Source organism: Carassius gibelio, chromosome A24, assembly GCF_023724105.1.
Source record: "Carassius gibelio isolate Cgi1373 ecotype wild population from Czech Republic chromosome A24, carGib1.2-hapl.c, whole genome shotgun sequence".
NCBI lineage: Eukaryota > Metazoa > Chordata > Actinopteri > Cypriniformes > Cyprinidae > Carassius > Carassius gibelio.
Genome location: NC_068394.1, coordinates 16,557,102 through 16,573,123, shown reverse-complemented (window position 1 = coordinate 16,573,123; position 16,022 = coordinate 16,557,102). Strand labels below are relative to the sequence as shown.

Genomic DNA, 16,022 nt, shown 5'->3' with positions numbered 1-16,022 from the left:
ATCTATGATAAGCTAAGCTAAAAGTGCCACTGCAAGCTCCGGAGATCAGCCAAATGGATTTGTAAATGGTAAAACTCAACTGTTTAACTCCAGGGAAGTTTTTGAAAAGTTTCCAAAAAGTTGAGTGTTTCTTCAAAAGTACAAACGTATCAAACCATTTTATTATTATTTATTTTTTTTTTTTTCTGTCATCTCTTGCCTCAGGCACCAAGTGTGCCAGGTCTGCCACCGATGCCCCAATGCTTACCTTAGCAAGCAGCACTATTTATTTATTTATTCTTCTTTTGTTTCTTCTTCTTTTTTTTTCAAGTGCATTCTAAATGATTTTTTTTTAGGGTTTACAATTATGATTGTTTTGCTGGCTGCAGACTCTGAGCTCCTGAATGCCATCGGTGTAGCTCTTTGATCGCTCTCTACTGAATTATTATCACTGCCAGACGTTTGCTCCTCTCTGTCATTAGCCTGAGACAGCTCTTCTTTAACCAGGAACTACTTTATGTCATCTAAACTAGTACCTTTTTCATTTTAGAAGAGGGAAATTCATCTGAAGTGTCAGGAGTTTGCGAGGCTGTTGATTTTTTTTTGCACGTGTGTGTGCACGCGTCTTGGGGGGACGCTGTGGTTATGTGTCATGCACCAGTAATGGTTCATGATGGCTGGTCCACCTCCTCCAAAACCACCATGATTTAACGCAAACCTCAGCATGCAACATGCTTTTTATAGACGCCATCTGGTTCTCTATCCCAATAATCATAATTTACCATGCATACGGTCATCTATTTTCCTCTAGTATTCTCTTTGTGATGTTTCTGAGGTGGCTGTTGGGACTATTTTCTCAATGACAAGGTATGGACCCTGTTTTATTGCTGTGTATATATTTGGTCCTGTAAATAGTTCCCTGATTGTCAAGGCCTGTAATATTGTAGGGCTTGTGCGTTCAATCAGCACTGTTTTGCTTTGCACATTTCTAATATATTTTTTTTTCCCCCTAGTATTTCTTGTGTCTTGCAATTAAATGTTTTTATATGTATGTGATTTGTGCAAGAAATCACAACCAACACTTTTCTCATGTTGTAGTGTACAACCTTTTAACTTTAATGGTGAAGCAAAGGACAAAATACTGTAGAATAAATTAGATTAAAAAAAAAAGCCACAAGCACATTTTTGATTTGTACAACAAAACAATGCAACATATTGGTATCTTAATTTCCATATATACAGAATAAAAAATATATATTTTTATTCTTAGTCCACTTATTTCAGTGTCAAATATTTTTAATAACAACGAACAAACAAAAAACAAACAAAAACATATACAACGTCTTTCTTTTTATAGATTTTTTTCTTTTCCATTTCAGTTGTGTTTTAATGACAGTTTGAATGCATTTCCATCAGCAAATTACTGAAAATAGTAAACTTTTCTAAGTCCAAAATGTAACACAAAAGCTATTTAAGTTTTCTTTTCTTTTCTTTTCTTTTCTTTTCAAATTGCTTCATGTCTTTTTTTTTTTTTCGCATTGCACATTGGTAAAACATTTCATGTTGGGAAGCGGAAATATTAACATTTGCCAAACAAAAGCAGTTTTTTTTTTGTTATTGTTGTTTTTTGTTGTTGTTTTTGTTTTGAGAAAAGTTGCAAATATCTAAATAGTTATTAGTCTCCTAACTAAATAATTAAATATCAATGCTGCACATTCACTTTTGTAACGATTCATAATTAAAAACAAACTTTAAAAGGTTGGCTTAAGTGCTGTTTTAACCATTTAGATGGCCAGTCGTGCATGGACTGTGCAGCAGTGCAAAAGCACACACAGGAGTGAGCTGCTGTGGGACATTGAGAAAATCTTTCGGTTTTTCTAACCTGGACATCTTTGTAGGGAGAACAAAGCAACCTTCTGAAAGACATATTGGTATATTCTGAACAACTGTTTGGAGACAGCCTAATATGGTAGGCAACGCTAACCTAAATTCTTTGGTGCTGAGTAAAAAAACAAAAAACTATTTTGTAAAATGCATGTGTTTACATGGTCTTCTGATGTAGTGTTAGTCATCTCTTCCTTCCCCTCAAACCTCCCTGTTTATTTTTAACAATCTCATTGGTTAGACACATGCTATGTAGGTATGTCTGTTCTGAAGTGCTTCTAGTCTTTCTCTATAAACATATTTATATGGGGCTATGCTGATCGAAATGTTGATATAGTGCAAAACTGTAAACGTTTTAACGTCTCATTTTTAAGAATAAAAAAAATGTACAGAAATCAAAACAATAATAACATTATTAACAATAGTCAGAATAATTAAAATAATAATATAGAGAAATGTTTGGTTCCAGCAGCCCGTCAAACTTCTTTCAAGTATCTCTCAACAACACACACAGACAGACATGCACACAAACGAACACGAATACTCCCGTAGGCACACTGTATGTACACACACTTTTTGTACACGGACACACACAACAAACATACAGTATAACATATATAAATCATACGTACAGGTATAAAAATCAACAAATGTTAACTTTTTCTTAGTTTGTCAAAGTAAATAGTTAAGAAACAAAACAACACCTTGATGAAAAAAAAAATATCATAATACTTGACAAGTTGCATAGTTTTGAGATTTTCTTTTTCAGGCACCTCATCTACATCATCTCTCTTCCTGCAGCGCATGTCTGCACTGCAAAGTAGGCCGCATAAATACTCTCTCCCTTTGCTTTGTAACAAAAATATATTATATTTATTTTCTCTTTTGAAAGTGCCACAGAGATTACTCTGAGTTACAGATACCCATTGTAACGTGATTTGATTCTAAAATGACCATGCACAAGTGGTCAAGAGAAAGAGAGGCCTGTCTATGTGAGAGTTTGTCTTGAGGCAGTGAGATAAAGATAGAGGAGCTCTCCTCTCCTTTCTCTACATCTCTTCTTTTTAATTCGTTTTGGGACTGCAGTTCTTGCCCCTACCATCCAACCTTGTCTCTCCCTTCCTACCCTTCCTCTTCACACAGTGGCCTTACGAGCAGCCACATTCTTCTACAATCATGTTCTGGATGTCCTTTTTTACGATTTTCTGCTCCTCATTGTAGTAGAGCATGGACATGGCTCGCAGACGAGTCGGCACGCAACAGGACTTGATGTTGGTGAAGGGACTGTATCCTCGCATGCGGTAGTGGTTGATGACCGTGGAGTGGAAGGACAATGAGTTGCCAGTTATACTGGCCACATGGCTGGGACAGTCGCCCTCGCAGTAGTTGGCGTGATACCCTGAGGGAGCGATGATCCAGTCGTTCCAGCCGATGTCCTTGAAGTTTACATAAAATTGGCGTTTGCAGCAGACACGTACCTTGCCGTCACATTCCAGGCCTCTCTTGCGACGTCTCCTTTGGGACAGATCGTCCATCTGTCGCACCACAGCCATGAGGAACGGCCGGTGGGATTGCTCACGTTCACCACCACCAGGAGTCACGAGCACCGGTGTGGCCCGAGCATCGGCACATAATGGGCAGGAGATGCGCAGACTCAGTGTGCTGCCCCCATGCTGCAACAATGCCTGCAAACTTGCTGAAATGGGAAATGTGTGCCAGCCACTGCGTCGCGTGTCCACAGATTTCTCTGCTAGAACCTTCTCCCCTGTACTTTGCTGCAGGAGCAGCCGGATGGTGACATTTGCACGGGTGCGGTTGCCCTTTGGCAGTCGTAGAAAGAGCCAGACATTGGCCTGCTCCACGTAAGACATCTCACCACCTTCCTTTGATATGAGAAAGTTCACAAAGCCTGGAGCTTCACCTGTGGGATAGGAAGAGAAAGAAATATTGGAGATTAGTCAATTGAGCTAATCTTTAATTATAGTACTTGTATTTCACTTTAGCCTGAAGCTCTGGTTGACTTTGAAGACAGTGTGCCAGCCACATCAGAGCTGAAACTGGGAGTGGTGGCATCAGATGGAACACTTTAGCTTTGCGCCAACAGTGACCGTTTTTAAGGTTTCCGTAACAAGCAATCTTCTGTTTCGTGCGACTATTAATAAATGGCATAGATATATGCAGTCATCCATCCTTTTCCTGCACGTCAAATCAGTGAATCAGCTGTCCCTACACGCACACTCGCATGCAAACAATGCCTCCCACTTGGTTCTTCCTGTACCACCTTGGTATTAAAAAATAGAGGGTTTTAACAAGACTTTAAACCAACTTCATCACCTCTCCTGGTAGTTAACAGAGCAATTAAAAGTCTGCTGGCCTGGAAACAAAGTTTTTCTGAACATAGTGTAACACAAAATGGCAATAACAGCATACAGCATGCAGCTGAAAGCAGTGATGTGGCATGTGGCTGGCTGTCTCACTGGACTCTAAAAGACTGTTCCCTTTGGCTTTGATTCCCACCGTGTTTTAGACAGAGGCAATTCCTCTGGAAAATCTCAGTTCACGGATCATTTGGGTAGTTCTAAACAAATCCTCTCCATTTACTGACTCAGCCCGTTTTTCAGCTACTAAACCTTTGTTGGGACATCATTTCTGGCTGGTCTCGGTGACTGTTGTTTACTTATACTGCAGCAGAGTTCTTGTAAAACTGACCACCTTGTCGAAGGTTTGACATACACAAAGAGTCCTGTGTGTCATGGCTAATAGTAAGCAGCCTCTTGCAACAAGTATAAAGCAATATACTCTGCTCTAACGCTAATCTATCACGTACCACAATATATTTACAGGGCTATGACATAATAACAATGGCATGAAGCTGCAAGTGTATATGTGTGAGAGCGTATTTAAGGATCCCTAGCCCACACACATCTGTCCAAACACAGGCGAGCTTCACAAATGCAGTCTAAAATAATGTTGTTGTTGTTTTTTCAGGAGCGGCTAATGCATTGTTCCCCTTTAAATCTGCACCCAGTGAAAGAATCAAGTATTGTTAGCGTGTGCTAAGCTGGGTAAACCCTTCAACTGCCCCTCCAGAGTAGAGGCCCAGGCCCAAAGAAGAAAGATCTCCACCGGAGCTTTGCAACTCTGCATGCATCTGAATATATTTGCCAGAGAGCAAAGAGAAATTTTGAAATTTGAACAGAAAGACTAAAGAGCCATGCGGTAATCCCTCAACAATAAACACCAATTTAACCACAAGAGCAGAGTTTGCACAGCTGTCCTGCACACAAAGATGGAGAATAACATTTACACATTCCTCCCCTCCCCCTTTCCATTCCTTCAAAAGAGGCGGTGGCTGAAGTATAGAATCACCTGGGAACTTAAGTGTGTTTTTGGGGGGGGACACAGGGATGTCCACTCCTCTTTAAACATGGCTTTAGTTAATGTGTTCTATAATCCCCTTTTCTATCTGGTTTACCTTAGGGGGAATCAGCTTCTTTCATCTCCTTGTTGGCCTCCTGTCATATTGTATGGCTTGCAATGTCCCAGTACTTGAAGCTCAAATAATGCTTTTGCAGTAAAGAAGTCCGCAACCTGAAAGGTTGCTGAAACACGCCTCTCTGGATGGAGTTTGTTTGTACTCTTACTGGTTAACTGGTTATAGAATGCACTATTTATCTTTGGCTAATTTGTTGACAATGCTGATTAAAGGCAACCGTTTTTCCACACAGATCACACATGCTAGTTCAAAGACCATAGCGCGAACAGGTGCTTAATGGATCAAGTGGAGCGAAGCACTCATTCATACACAAAAAAAAAAAAAAAACACAAGAGAGCTTGATGTATATTCTCTAGGTCTTGCTGACACTTTGGCAATGGCTAGTACTCACTTTAAACACTAGTTGCCGGTTGCTGACATGAAAATACTATCTGGATCACTTCATAAATTAAAGAGTCTTGACTTTGACTTGATTTTCTTTTTGACGCAACAAGATAATTCAATTAGAAATAAATATCTGAGGGTTGATATATGACTCTTTTAATGGTGTGTGGGAGCGAATGAGTTGAGTTCCACACCTGTTATGCAACCTATTTCAAACACAGGTCCGTCATTAGTGAGGATAGATTTCACAGACTAAACTCTTTTGCTATAGCATACTATGAGTAGTAATATCAAGTGATATTCATATTCATATATTTTAATCAATAATCAGTTATCATCTTCTAGATAACTATCGCCTTCTACTATAATGCATTTAAAGCAGTTCCAAATCAGATACGACACCAAATAAAAATTCAGCTGGTATTCCAAGAGAAAATATACAACAGAGACCCACACTGCAATCATAAATCTTCCTTTGACATTACAATGTCACTGGACAGACCAGAAAACCACTAGAATTCCTTTCAGCATTCATGAACTTTCCTACATCCCAGCATGAGAAGCAAACAAACAAAAAGTGCAATTAAAGCTTATTTCCCAACCATAACACTGTGGAGTCTTGTATACATTCTCCGGCGAGTGTCACTAACACTGGCGAGCCGTTTCACGGTACCACACCTTGCGCCGTAAAGGCCAAGCATGCTTGTTATGTTCCTTTCCAAACTGACTTGCTCCCTCTTTATCTGGTCCTCATAACCCACAGGCATTTCAGGCACCAACAGTGGGCCTGATTTACTGCCTCCATCTAAGTCGGGCACCCCATCCAGCCTCAAAGAATCACCAGCTTCAGCCAACCCTCTGCAGGCCAGCACAGCTCCCAGGGAACCAGGAGGGTAACGAGGAGAGTTACTGCAGCCTCCCCCTAATAAACTTTGGTAAGAATCTGCAGAACATGGCTCAAAGCCATGCTGAATAACTGAAGGATGGCCACTTCCAAAACTGCAGCTTAACAACACATGGTGGACAGTCTATATAGGTAGTTACAATTCATATTTTACTTGTTCATCTGATTGATTTGTCAGGATTCAAGGTTGAATGTAGGTTTGAGATGCTTGCTACTCTTCTACCAATCCCACATCTGCAAGAAATAAACCACTCTCACGAACAGGTTTGGATGATGCATCAGCTGTCAAAGTAATAAATGAGCATAGTTGGCATGATGCTGCAGCATCCTTTCTTCGCTACAGTGCTGTACCTCGAAGCCAAGAAAGCTTTAAGTAGCATATTACAAAATGTCATGAGCAGTGAAGTATCCTGCAACCTGCAAAACCTATTTGACCACACTAAAGCTAAGGGATCCTTGGCTAACATGGAGGCTTTCTGATGTGGTCCTCAAATCGGGATTGTGTTTAAAGGAAATACTTTGTGGCTATGTAATATGTAAGGTTTGGCAAGCTGGCAGTGTACCCCCAAAATAAGATACCTTAGGAATTAGCCTATTTTATTTCCATTGCTTTAAAAAAAAAAAAAAAAGATCTTTAAGAAAGTCAGCTTCTCTTTTCTGCAAATAAATCAGTATTTGATCTAGCAAAAATAACTGCTTGCACATGAACAATTGGGACATCTTCTTTCCCTTGCTGTAACCATTACTGGAGGGAGTGATTATAGGGCTTTCCCTGTGATAAATTGCTTTGCATGTGGGAGGAGATCAAAACGAGGAAAAGAAGTAAATATTGAGTCATTGTTTCAGAACATGTCAAGCTTTGCATATGCAACCTGCACGCCTGAATGACATCAGAAAGGCCAAACACTGAACGCCCACACGCATTCATTGCATCCACAGTGATATCATCAATGTACTTCTGTTTGAAGATTCTGCACATGGCTTCAATGGAATTCAGTGACAAAGAACAGTGAACATTGCACATAATATTTATATGTTTCTGCATGTGTTAAAACATTTTCTTTGATTTGGAAGCAAAGGCAATCTTGCAACTTCTGATGAAAAAGAAACTTTAGCAGAAAGTTTGGCCATGTTTTGTGAATGACCTCTGGTGCACTCTTGTGATTTAGCAGTAATGGTGACATGTCAAGGAAAGAGCAAACTCTTTAGATATGCATAGAAAAGGTTTTTTTTTTTAAGCATTTAAAAATGCTGTTATTTCTTTGCTACTGCCTGAAATTCTGCAGACTAAAGTTATTCATGTTTTGCAGTCATGCTAACATACACAAGCACTGATTGCACATGCCTTCAGGCTGCACATACTTAGAGCAATCACTCATTAAACTAGAATGCTGCATGTTAGAGATAGCGGTTTAAACTAATATGTCCTACAATGAATGCAATATGCCTCAGGTTCTGCAGTTCTTGTATCTGCCAACTGATATCTTCATCAAGGTGATTTCTGAACCTAATCAGCACATGATTTAAGAGGACAACAGCCATGTATAAAGAAAACTGAGAACTATAAACTACCAAGGAATAACAACTTTTGACCTTCTGAAGAAGCAGCTTATTATTACTATTTCAGCCTATGATCATTCAAGAGTTTAATGAATAGTACTTAATGCTATTACTTCATATAATTCATAGCTTTATACGATATGTGGATGTCTACCTGTAGGTGTGGCAATCATTAGAGCAGATTCGGGGACAAGATTCCAGACAGATATTGTATGCAGAAGTCTGAGACTTACATCATACACATAATTACAGATGTCTAAACAACCTACTTAAGGCAACATTACGGTGATGCAGTGCAGCAACATGTGTCTTAAAAATCAAACCGGTATGAAATAAACGCCATGCACAACTTTGCATTACAGTATTTATAAAATCAATCTAATTACAGCTATGGCTCAGCTAAAAAATATCACCTGGTGCCACAATGCAGTCTAAATGTGAAAACTCTATTATTTAATTATATAAAATAAAAACGTTTTAAGCTAGCTAAATTCAGTAGGTACTTCAGCAGCTCAACTTGAGATTAACATAATGTATTATTTAACGTATGGACAGTTCTAGTGCTTATTATTATTATTATTATTATTATTATTATTATTATTATTATTATTATTCATTTCTTAAAAATGTATAAACACCACAATTTAAGCAGACATAAAACAGCAAAAATCAAATCCTGCCAAAACTGACTTGTAATTGGCTTTTATTATTTAAGGCTTCGAAGTTATAAATGTTAAGAACCCCTGTTGTGCATCAGTTTTGATACCAGATAAATGTTTAGCCTATATAAAAAAAATAATAATAATAATAAAAAATCACTGCAAATGTTAAATGCGGACAAACTTTATTGCATTTCCCCTTGTGGTAGATTTGGAGAACAGTTCTATTTAGAATACTTTTGGAAAGTAGATCAGATGCAACTGAAAGTGGAATTTCGCACCAGTCGCGAGAATGGAATTTGATTTGAGCGGGAAAACTCACAAGCCATGAGCTCAGGTAAGAAACAATTATGGCGAGGTTTCTGTGAGACAACAATGCGAATATTTGGCTGAAGGAGATGATGGATGCTTTTCTACGTTTATTATACCCATTCATTTGTAACAAAAGCTCGTAAGTGAACATAATGGGAGAGGACGTGTGCAATTTGATTTGGTCAGGTTTGATTATGAATCGTGTTTTAGTAACTTAAACACTGAATTATCGCTTGACAGAATGTATTGCAGTCTTACACTCTAACTTTAATAATGCAAACACTCCATCCACTGCTTATTATAACAATAAGACCATCAAATGACTTATTTTGTCCTATTTACAGCCTTGTATTTAGTTTAATTAGCTTTTATGGTGAGAACTATGTTGTAACTATTATATTTAGTAATGTGGGTTTCTTTAGTTCCTCTGGTGTGTTTGAAATGTCAGAATAAGTGATGGAGCCAGACATATAATTGAAAAGTCTGATTGCTGAGTTGAGCTATGATGTGTTTGGTTTGTGACAGTAATTTGACATTTTGCGATCTGGGTTGTTGAATATGAGCTTGTAATCCTGATTTATTCATTCAGCCTGAGGGACAGTCCATCTCCCTCCAGTGAATGTATCAAATACCCATGAAAAACCACTAGATGAGTCTGACATTAAGGGAATAAATGCTAACATTCCAGGTGCTAAAAGTTAGAAATTGATTTGATTATGAACAGATTTCGTTCTGTCTCAGAACTAGGTTTTTGTCATCAAGAAAGCATGAGCTGAATTTGTTTTGTAATGTGACAAGCTGTAGTCTGGCGCCAAAAGGTTATCAGGGAATGGTTCTCATTAACAGGGTTCTCACGGTCATGAAAAACCTGGAAATATCAGCGCATTTGAAATTTCCAGATGTGGTAAGAAAGGTCTTGGAACTTTTCGTGATGAATGCAAATTTGTTTTTTAGAGTTGTGTTTCACTCTTAAATATCTAATTGCTCTTTGTGAATGCAGTCTTTATAAAATGATTTAGGAAAAGACTTTTGCAATGGTCACGAATGAAAAAGTTGTGGGGGGAAAACATGTGGCTGAATCTTGTATATTGTTGTATATTTTAAGAGTTCCAGCGAGTGGATGATTTCATGTCGCATCTTGTCTTAAATGATTTATTTCTTACTCTAGTTTACGTCACGTCTCTTGTGTACTTATTATTCCATTTCAAAAATGTATAATACATTTTTATACCTATAAAGTCATTTGAAATATAATCATTCTCTCCACAGGGCCGCAGTGTTACAGTCTCAGCTCCCTAAAATCGTGAAACATTCATCTTTCAGACAAGCAATCCAATTGCTCTGTTTGCTGCTTTTTAGGTCTGACACATCTGTTGAGAACTCCTGCAGCACGCTGCGGCTCTGTCACTCATGACCCGTTTGAGCTGCATGACTCAGAGAAGAAGCCAATCTCTCCTCACATCATGGGCTTGACAGCACCTTTGAACAGCTCTCACTGCAGCCAACAATGCTCTTTCAACTGCCTTTGAAACCTGACACAAAGGCAGTAACTGAACAGCCTTCTTCTCCCTCCTATAATATGGAGAAATCCTTTTTTATTCCTATGCATTATGATTCTCTCTCTCTCTCTCTCTCTCTCTCTCAACCCTCTTCAGTCACATAGGAGTCTGTCAGTCCCCTAGGAAGTGCTCCTGTGCAGAGCTTAAGGCTAGAAGCCTGGGGGGCCCTCGCAGATAATTACTGATTCTCTAAACCAGCAGGAGGTTTGCAGGAACCCCGAGAGGGGGGAGTGAGTTGCCGTAGTGTATTTCTCACTGCTCTGACTTTGTGCGGTGGCAACAGGTTTCTCTGAACTCTTCAGACTGATGATAACAAGTTGAACAGCTTTATAAACCCACCTCTCCGGTTTCATCCCACAAGGGAAAACTGACCGATTCACTTAGTTTCAAGTAAGATCACCCTCTAGACATTTGTTAGAAATTTGGACTCACCGGCTTCAGCAAAGGTGATGATCTCCGTCTGTTCTGCCTGTTCGGTGTCCTGACGGCTGCTGGCCTCGTCCTCAATCAGGACACTGCCGTCCTTGGCCACCCGTCCCACGTGTACCTTGCGGATGGCATTGAGGAGCGCAGCTCGAGGCACCGGGTGCGTGATGTTTGGCCGCTCTTGCAGGTGCAGCATGTTAAGTATGTGTTTCTTCACCGCCTCGACCACGTCTTGCTGGGCTCCCTCATCCTCACCCTCGTCTTTTTGAAGCCGCGCCAGGGCACAAGAGGGACAGTCCGTTGCTGCCTGTTCGGACGTTGCCAGGCTCCCTTTGGTGACCATCGCACTGAGGCAGCAGGTCTGGATGAGCAGCAGGAAGATCCCGCTCAGAACAGAGAGAGGGGACATCCTTAAATGAAAAGTGTCAGTTGCTGAAGAGAGCTGGAGGGTGTCGGAAAATGAAAAACTTAACTTTAAAAGTTCCTTTCAAAGAAAGACAAGAATCCGTCCGGTCACCAACAGCTGGCAGTAAAGTCTGTTTGCCTGTGGATGAGCTCAATTGACAAAAATATAAGAGGAGCAAAAAAGTAATAACTAAATTACTAATGTGAAAAATAGTGAGGGAAAGTGTAATCCTTGCTGGTAAGTTAAGAGAAGAGATGCTGTTTAGACAGCAGGGATAGCTCTGTCAGTGGATTTCTCCCTCTCCAGGTCCTTGGGAAGTTTGTATGGGATGGGCAGTCGGCTTCTGGATGTGCCCCAGGGAAGCAGTGCACTCGTAAGAGGTCTGGGACTTCTCACTGTGCAGGAGTTGAATGGTTTTGTTGAAGTGGGCTGGACTCTCTCGCTGGCTCCTGCTCCTAGTGTCTCTTCTACTGTTCCTAACACAGTAATTATACTTCCCGTCCTCCCTTCCTCCCTCCCTCCTGTCTTACTTGCTCACTCCCTCTCTTTACGTTTCCTTTTTATTTATTTTTCTAATTGTTCTATTTTTTTTTTTAGGGGAGAGTGACTACAGTGGAATATGCTTGACAGACATGACAAGTGTTATTAAGTGCAGAGTGACTAAGTTCATTCATTTGTAAATGTATTCATTTGTATTAAGAACTCTCTAAATAAGATCATATTTCTAAAGCTGGTTGACAAATTTCAAGTCTGGCAAATAGACTGAGTTATTAGAGTAGTACTTTAGAATTGTGCGGTGGCATAGCACTTCCTCATAAAAGTGTTAGCCAATACTGGTCAACTGGAGATTCCTAGAGGTAATTTTCACAGAACACAATTTTTCTTCCCATTTAAACAGTTCCCTTTTTTCATAAAGAATGAACATCTTGACGTCACTTTGAAGCAGTGCGCGTTAAGTAATCCACGCTTCCCTTTACTTACATGTTGTGTGCAGATTCACCAGGAAATGCCCAGAAGGCTAACTTCCTGTTTAATTGGCAGAGGACAGAGTCTGGGGTTCAGGCAGCTGGGGTTGTGACATCTTCAAAGGCTGAGTCGAGGGCATATGTGGGTCGTCGTCTGCATATCAGCCGAAACACGTATGAGGGATCCCACAGTCATACAAGTCAAGGTGTGAAATAGGTTCCATAGACGTTTTTGTACCATATAAGACATGGTGATGTAATAATTCTGGATTACTCAAACTTCTGATTCAGGAGACCCCCCTTCCTCGGTGATGCTGAGTGAAGTCAGTGTCTAAAGGCTGCTTTGAGAGAGTCAGCCTTTGGTTTTGTAGTATAAGAACTTCTGGGGAAAAAACATTGTTATGTAGTTACAGTAAGCGTAGGGAATCAATGGGTCTTTTTTTTCCCCTAGTTATGTGATATGGTTTTATTGATCAGGGGTATTTTAGTAAATATTATTTACATAGTTGTTATTTTATTTGTATACCAAGTTTGTATGTTTTTTTTTTGTTTGTTTTTTTTTAATATATGTTTAATAACTTGATTTGGATAAAATGTTATGGTAGTCGTTCCTCTGTTACAGAGGAACAGAGGCTCTGTATCACATTTGTATCACTTTATATTTAACAAATCACTGTAAGGAGTCCCTCTTGTGGTTCAACTTGCTCATTGCACAGAGTCGAGAAATAGTGTGTGTGTGTGTGTGTGTGTGTGTGTGTGTGTGTGTGTGTGTGGAATACCGTATTGATTGTTGAGTATTGATTCACATTATTTAATATATCATATTATGGATATTATGAATCTTTTTGGCAACTTCTCAATTAATAAATAAATAATTTACATTAGACCCAAATGATCCTTGAAATCCTTATACTGATGATACCATCCAGATAATATCTATCTATCTATCTGTCTGTCTGTCTGTCTGTCTGTCTATCATATGCTGTTTGTTTTTCTAAATGGGATTTGCAAAAGCTGAATCCGAATATATTTGAATGGGTTTATTGCATGTGTTGGTTTGAAGATGAGAAGATATTCTAATCTTTATTTATTTCTAAATGTCAGACCCTTTAACATCTAACTGCTGGAAAACTCTCTAGACTGGATTATTCTAAATAGATTAAAATGACTGTATTAGATTAGACTGAGACCTGTAATCTGGAAAGGGGAATTAAACACATCGTAATAATCATGGCTTGTGCTGAGACTGCAGAGAAGATCTAGAAGTTACATCGTATAACACCTTTAAATCATGACCTCACTGAATTCTCACTCAACGCTTGTGAAATTTGACGTTACGTTTTTGTGGTCTGAGGTGGCCAAAATTATCAGTTGTTGTAATGAGTGGTGGTTCCTTTATTTATTTTATATTATTTTATTTTATTTTATTTTTGTTTTCTGAAATGGTTCCGGGTTTGAATGTCAGCTAGTTATTCACATAGAGAATGGAAAGCAGAAAAAGCAAGACAACTTTTTATTCTTTTGGCACTGAATGTTTATGTGGACACTAGCTTTTTATTAGGGTTGTTAAAATGAGTTATTGCAGTCTCTGCCTCATACCTGAGACAGGAGAACTGTTACTACTATGGGACAGCAACAGACTTGCATTGAAATGGGGAAATACTCTGTAACACATGGCCATAAACACCCAGAACTTGCTGACTTGTTGAATCTACAAAGTAGGGGATACAGATACCAATGCCAATTCTCCAAACATGACAAGTCAACAATGCCGCATAGTCCTAAGCTAAGTTACATTTTGTAAGTCTTATGTAACATTTTGCAACGTTTCTTAACTGTAACTGGGCCGTGGCTAAATGTCTCACGGCGGGACAGTCTGGATGATTTGGGCCGCCAGTAGGTGATGGATGGGCTTCCTCCACCTCTGTCTTCTCATCAGGGGACACATAACAGAGAGAGGGAGGAGAGTCTGGTGACACGGGGGTTACGTGATTCCTCACTGTCACGGCAGGGAGACAACGTCCCATTAAATCGTGAATGGAGAACAGGGAGAGGAAAGAGCAGGGAAAATGCTGGACTGAATGAGCAAATCTTTCTCCAGATGTGAGCTTCTCCAGGATTCAAAACTTTCTATCACACAATATGTTTCTCTTGCTGTCTATCCCTTCCAGGATTTGGGGTTGGAGAGAGGCTATAGGTCAGGCTGTCTGGGCCGTGTGCTATCTGAAACTAGAATCGACTCTGCCTCCCTGTGTGAGTTTCATTGGAGACCACAGGGAAAATCTCCAAGTCATGAGGTCAGATAGGCTAACGTTGATTGCCCTAGCGTCCCTGCTGTTGGAGAAGTGCAAAGATGGGAAATGAGAGCCAAAACTATCTTGCACAATCTGCGTAACCATTGCATTCATCATGGTTATTATGCTGCATTCTCCCATGTGGCCTACACTTAGTATATTAGCATGTACTGTACTTGGATGCACTTAATCTAGAGTAAATCAAATGCCATCATTAAAGGTCAAGTGAGTAATTCATATGCTACTAGCATGACCAGATATTTAATAAATAAATAAATGGTTTACAGAAAGTCTCTCAAATTCTACTGGTTGACTGATATTAAATGTACCATTATTTTTATAGCATACGGAACTGACCAACTTCAGTGATTGTGTGTGATTTAGTAGCAAATTGAAGAAAGTTTTGTGAATTTTCTTTTCTTACACACACAAAAGTTAGTCACAGTGGCAGAAAGAAATGGTCGCAGTCTGGAGCCCTGTATATAGCCCCATTCTCTTTAAGACCATGTATTTGCCGGTAAAATTGTCATCTGTTTAATTTTTTAATTCCACATAAATATAAAAAAGGACCCTGTTTGTTTTCAGAGTATATATTTCTTATGCATGTTATTCCAAAAAAAAAATCATTAAAAAAAATTGTTGTTTTCCTAATCCTTGATAAGAATTTAATCATTCTTCTGATATCATCAATCCCTTATGTATTTCAACACCTGCAAGCACCTACCATACATGTATAATTTTTGTTTCTAACTTAATGTTTTGTTTTTATAGCAGGCCGTTTCCAACACTGGATTGAAAAAAAAAATATATATATATATAATAAAAGTGGTGATTGCAACTTTTTTTATCTCACAGTTTTGATTCTTTTTTCCCCTCAGAACCTCTAGTTTATATCTCACAATTCTGACTGTAACATGCAAAAAAAAAAAAAATCTGAATGCAAAATGGATACTCGCAATTAAAAAAAAAAAAAAAAAAAGAATTGTGAGATTTTCCACGAAACTTTTTCGTTTATTTATTTATTTTTTTATTCAGTGGCAGAAACAATGTTCCAAATGTTTCACTGAGAAACAAGCTACATTAAGGAAGTAAAATAGGTTGTGAATTCTGTTTCACATTATCTTTAGCTTTAGTTGATGTATTTGTAGAGAAAAAATCATTCTCCACCCTAATCACCCTTGACCCTTTAATTCC

General features: G+C 39.0%; 1 protein-coding gene across 1 annotated transcript; it reads right to left on the bottom strand.

Annotated features, from left to right (window-relative positions):
* Positions 1 to 1,090: 1,090 nt before the first annotated feature.
* On the bottom strand, positions 1,091 to 12,042 carry LOC127945960 (inhibin beta A chain-like). The gene is made up of 2 exons (XM_052542179.1): positions 11,170 to 12,042; positions 1,091 to 3,784 (listed from the first exon to the last, which is right to left on the bottom strand). The coding sequence occupies exons 1-2, from the start codon at positions 11,570 to 11,572 to the stop codon at positions 3,012 to 3,014; spliced, it is 1,176 nt and encodes a 391-aa protein (XP_052398139.1). The 5' UTR covers positions 11,573 to 12,042; the 3' UTR covers positions 1,091 to 3,011.
* Between the last annotated feature and the right edge of the window lie 3,980 nt (positions 12,043 to 16,022).

Excerpts from the sequence above, each read along its gene's own strand:
- LOC127945960 (XM_052542179.1), bottom strand. The coding sequence starts at position 11,572 with ATGTCCCCTCTCTCTGTTCTGAGCGGGATCTTCCTGCTGCTCATCCAG. Across the intron at positions 3,785-11,169 it reads CATCACCTTTGCTGAAGCCG|GTGAAGCTCCAGGCTTTGTG; the intron begins GTGAGTCCAAAT and ends CCTATCCCACAG.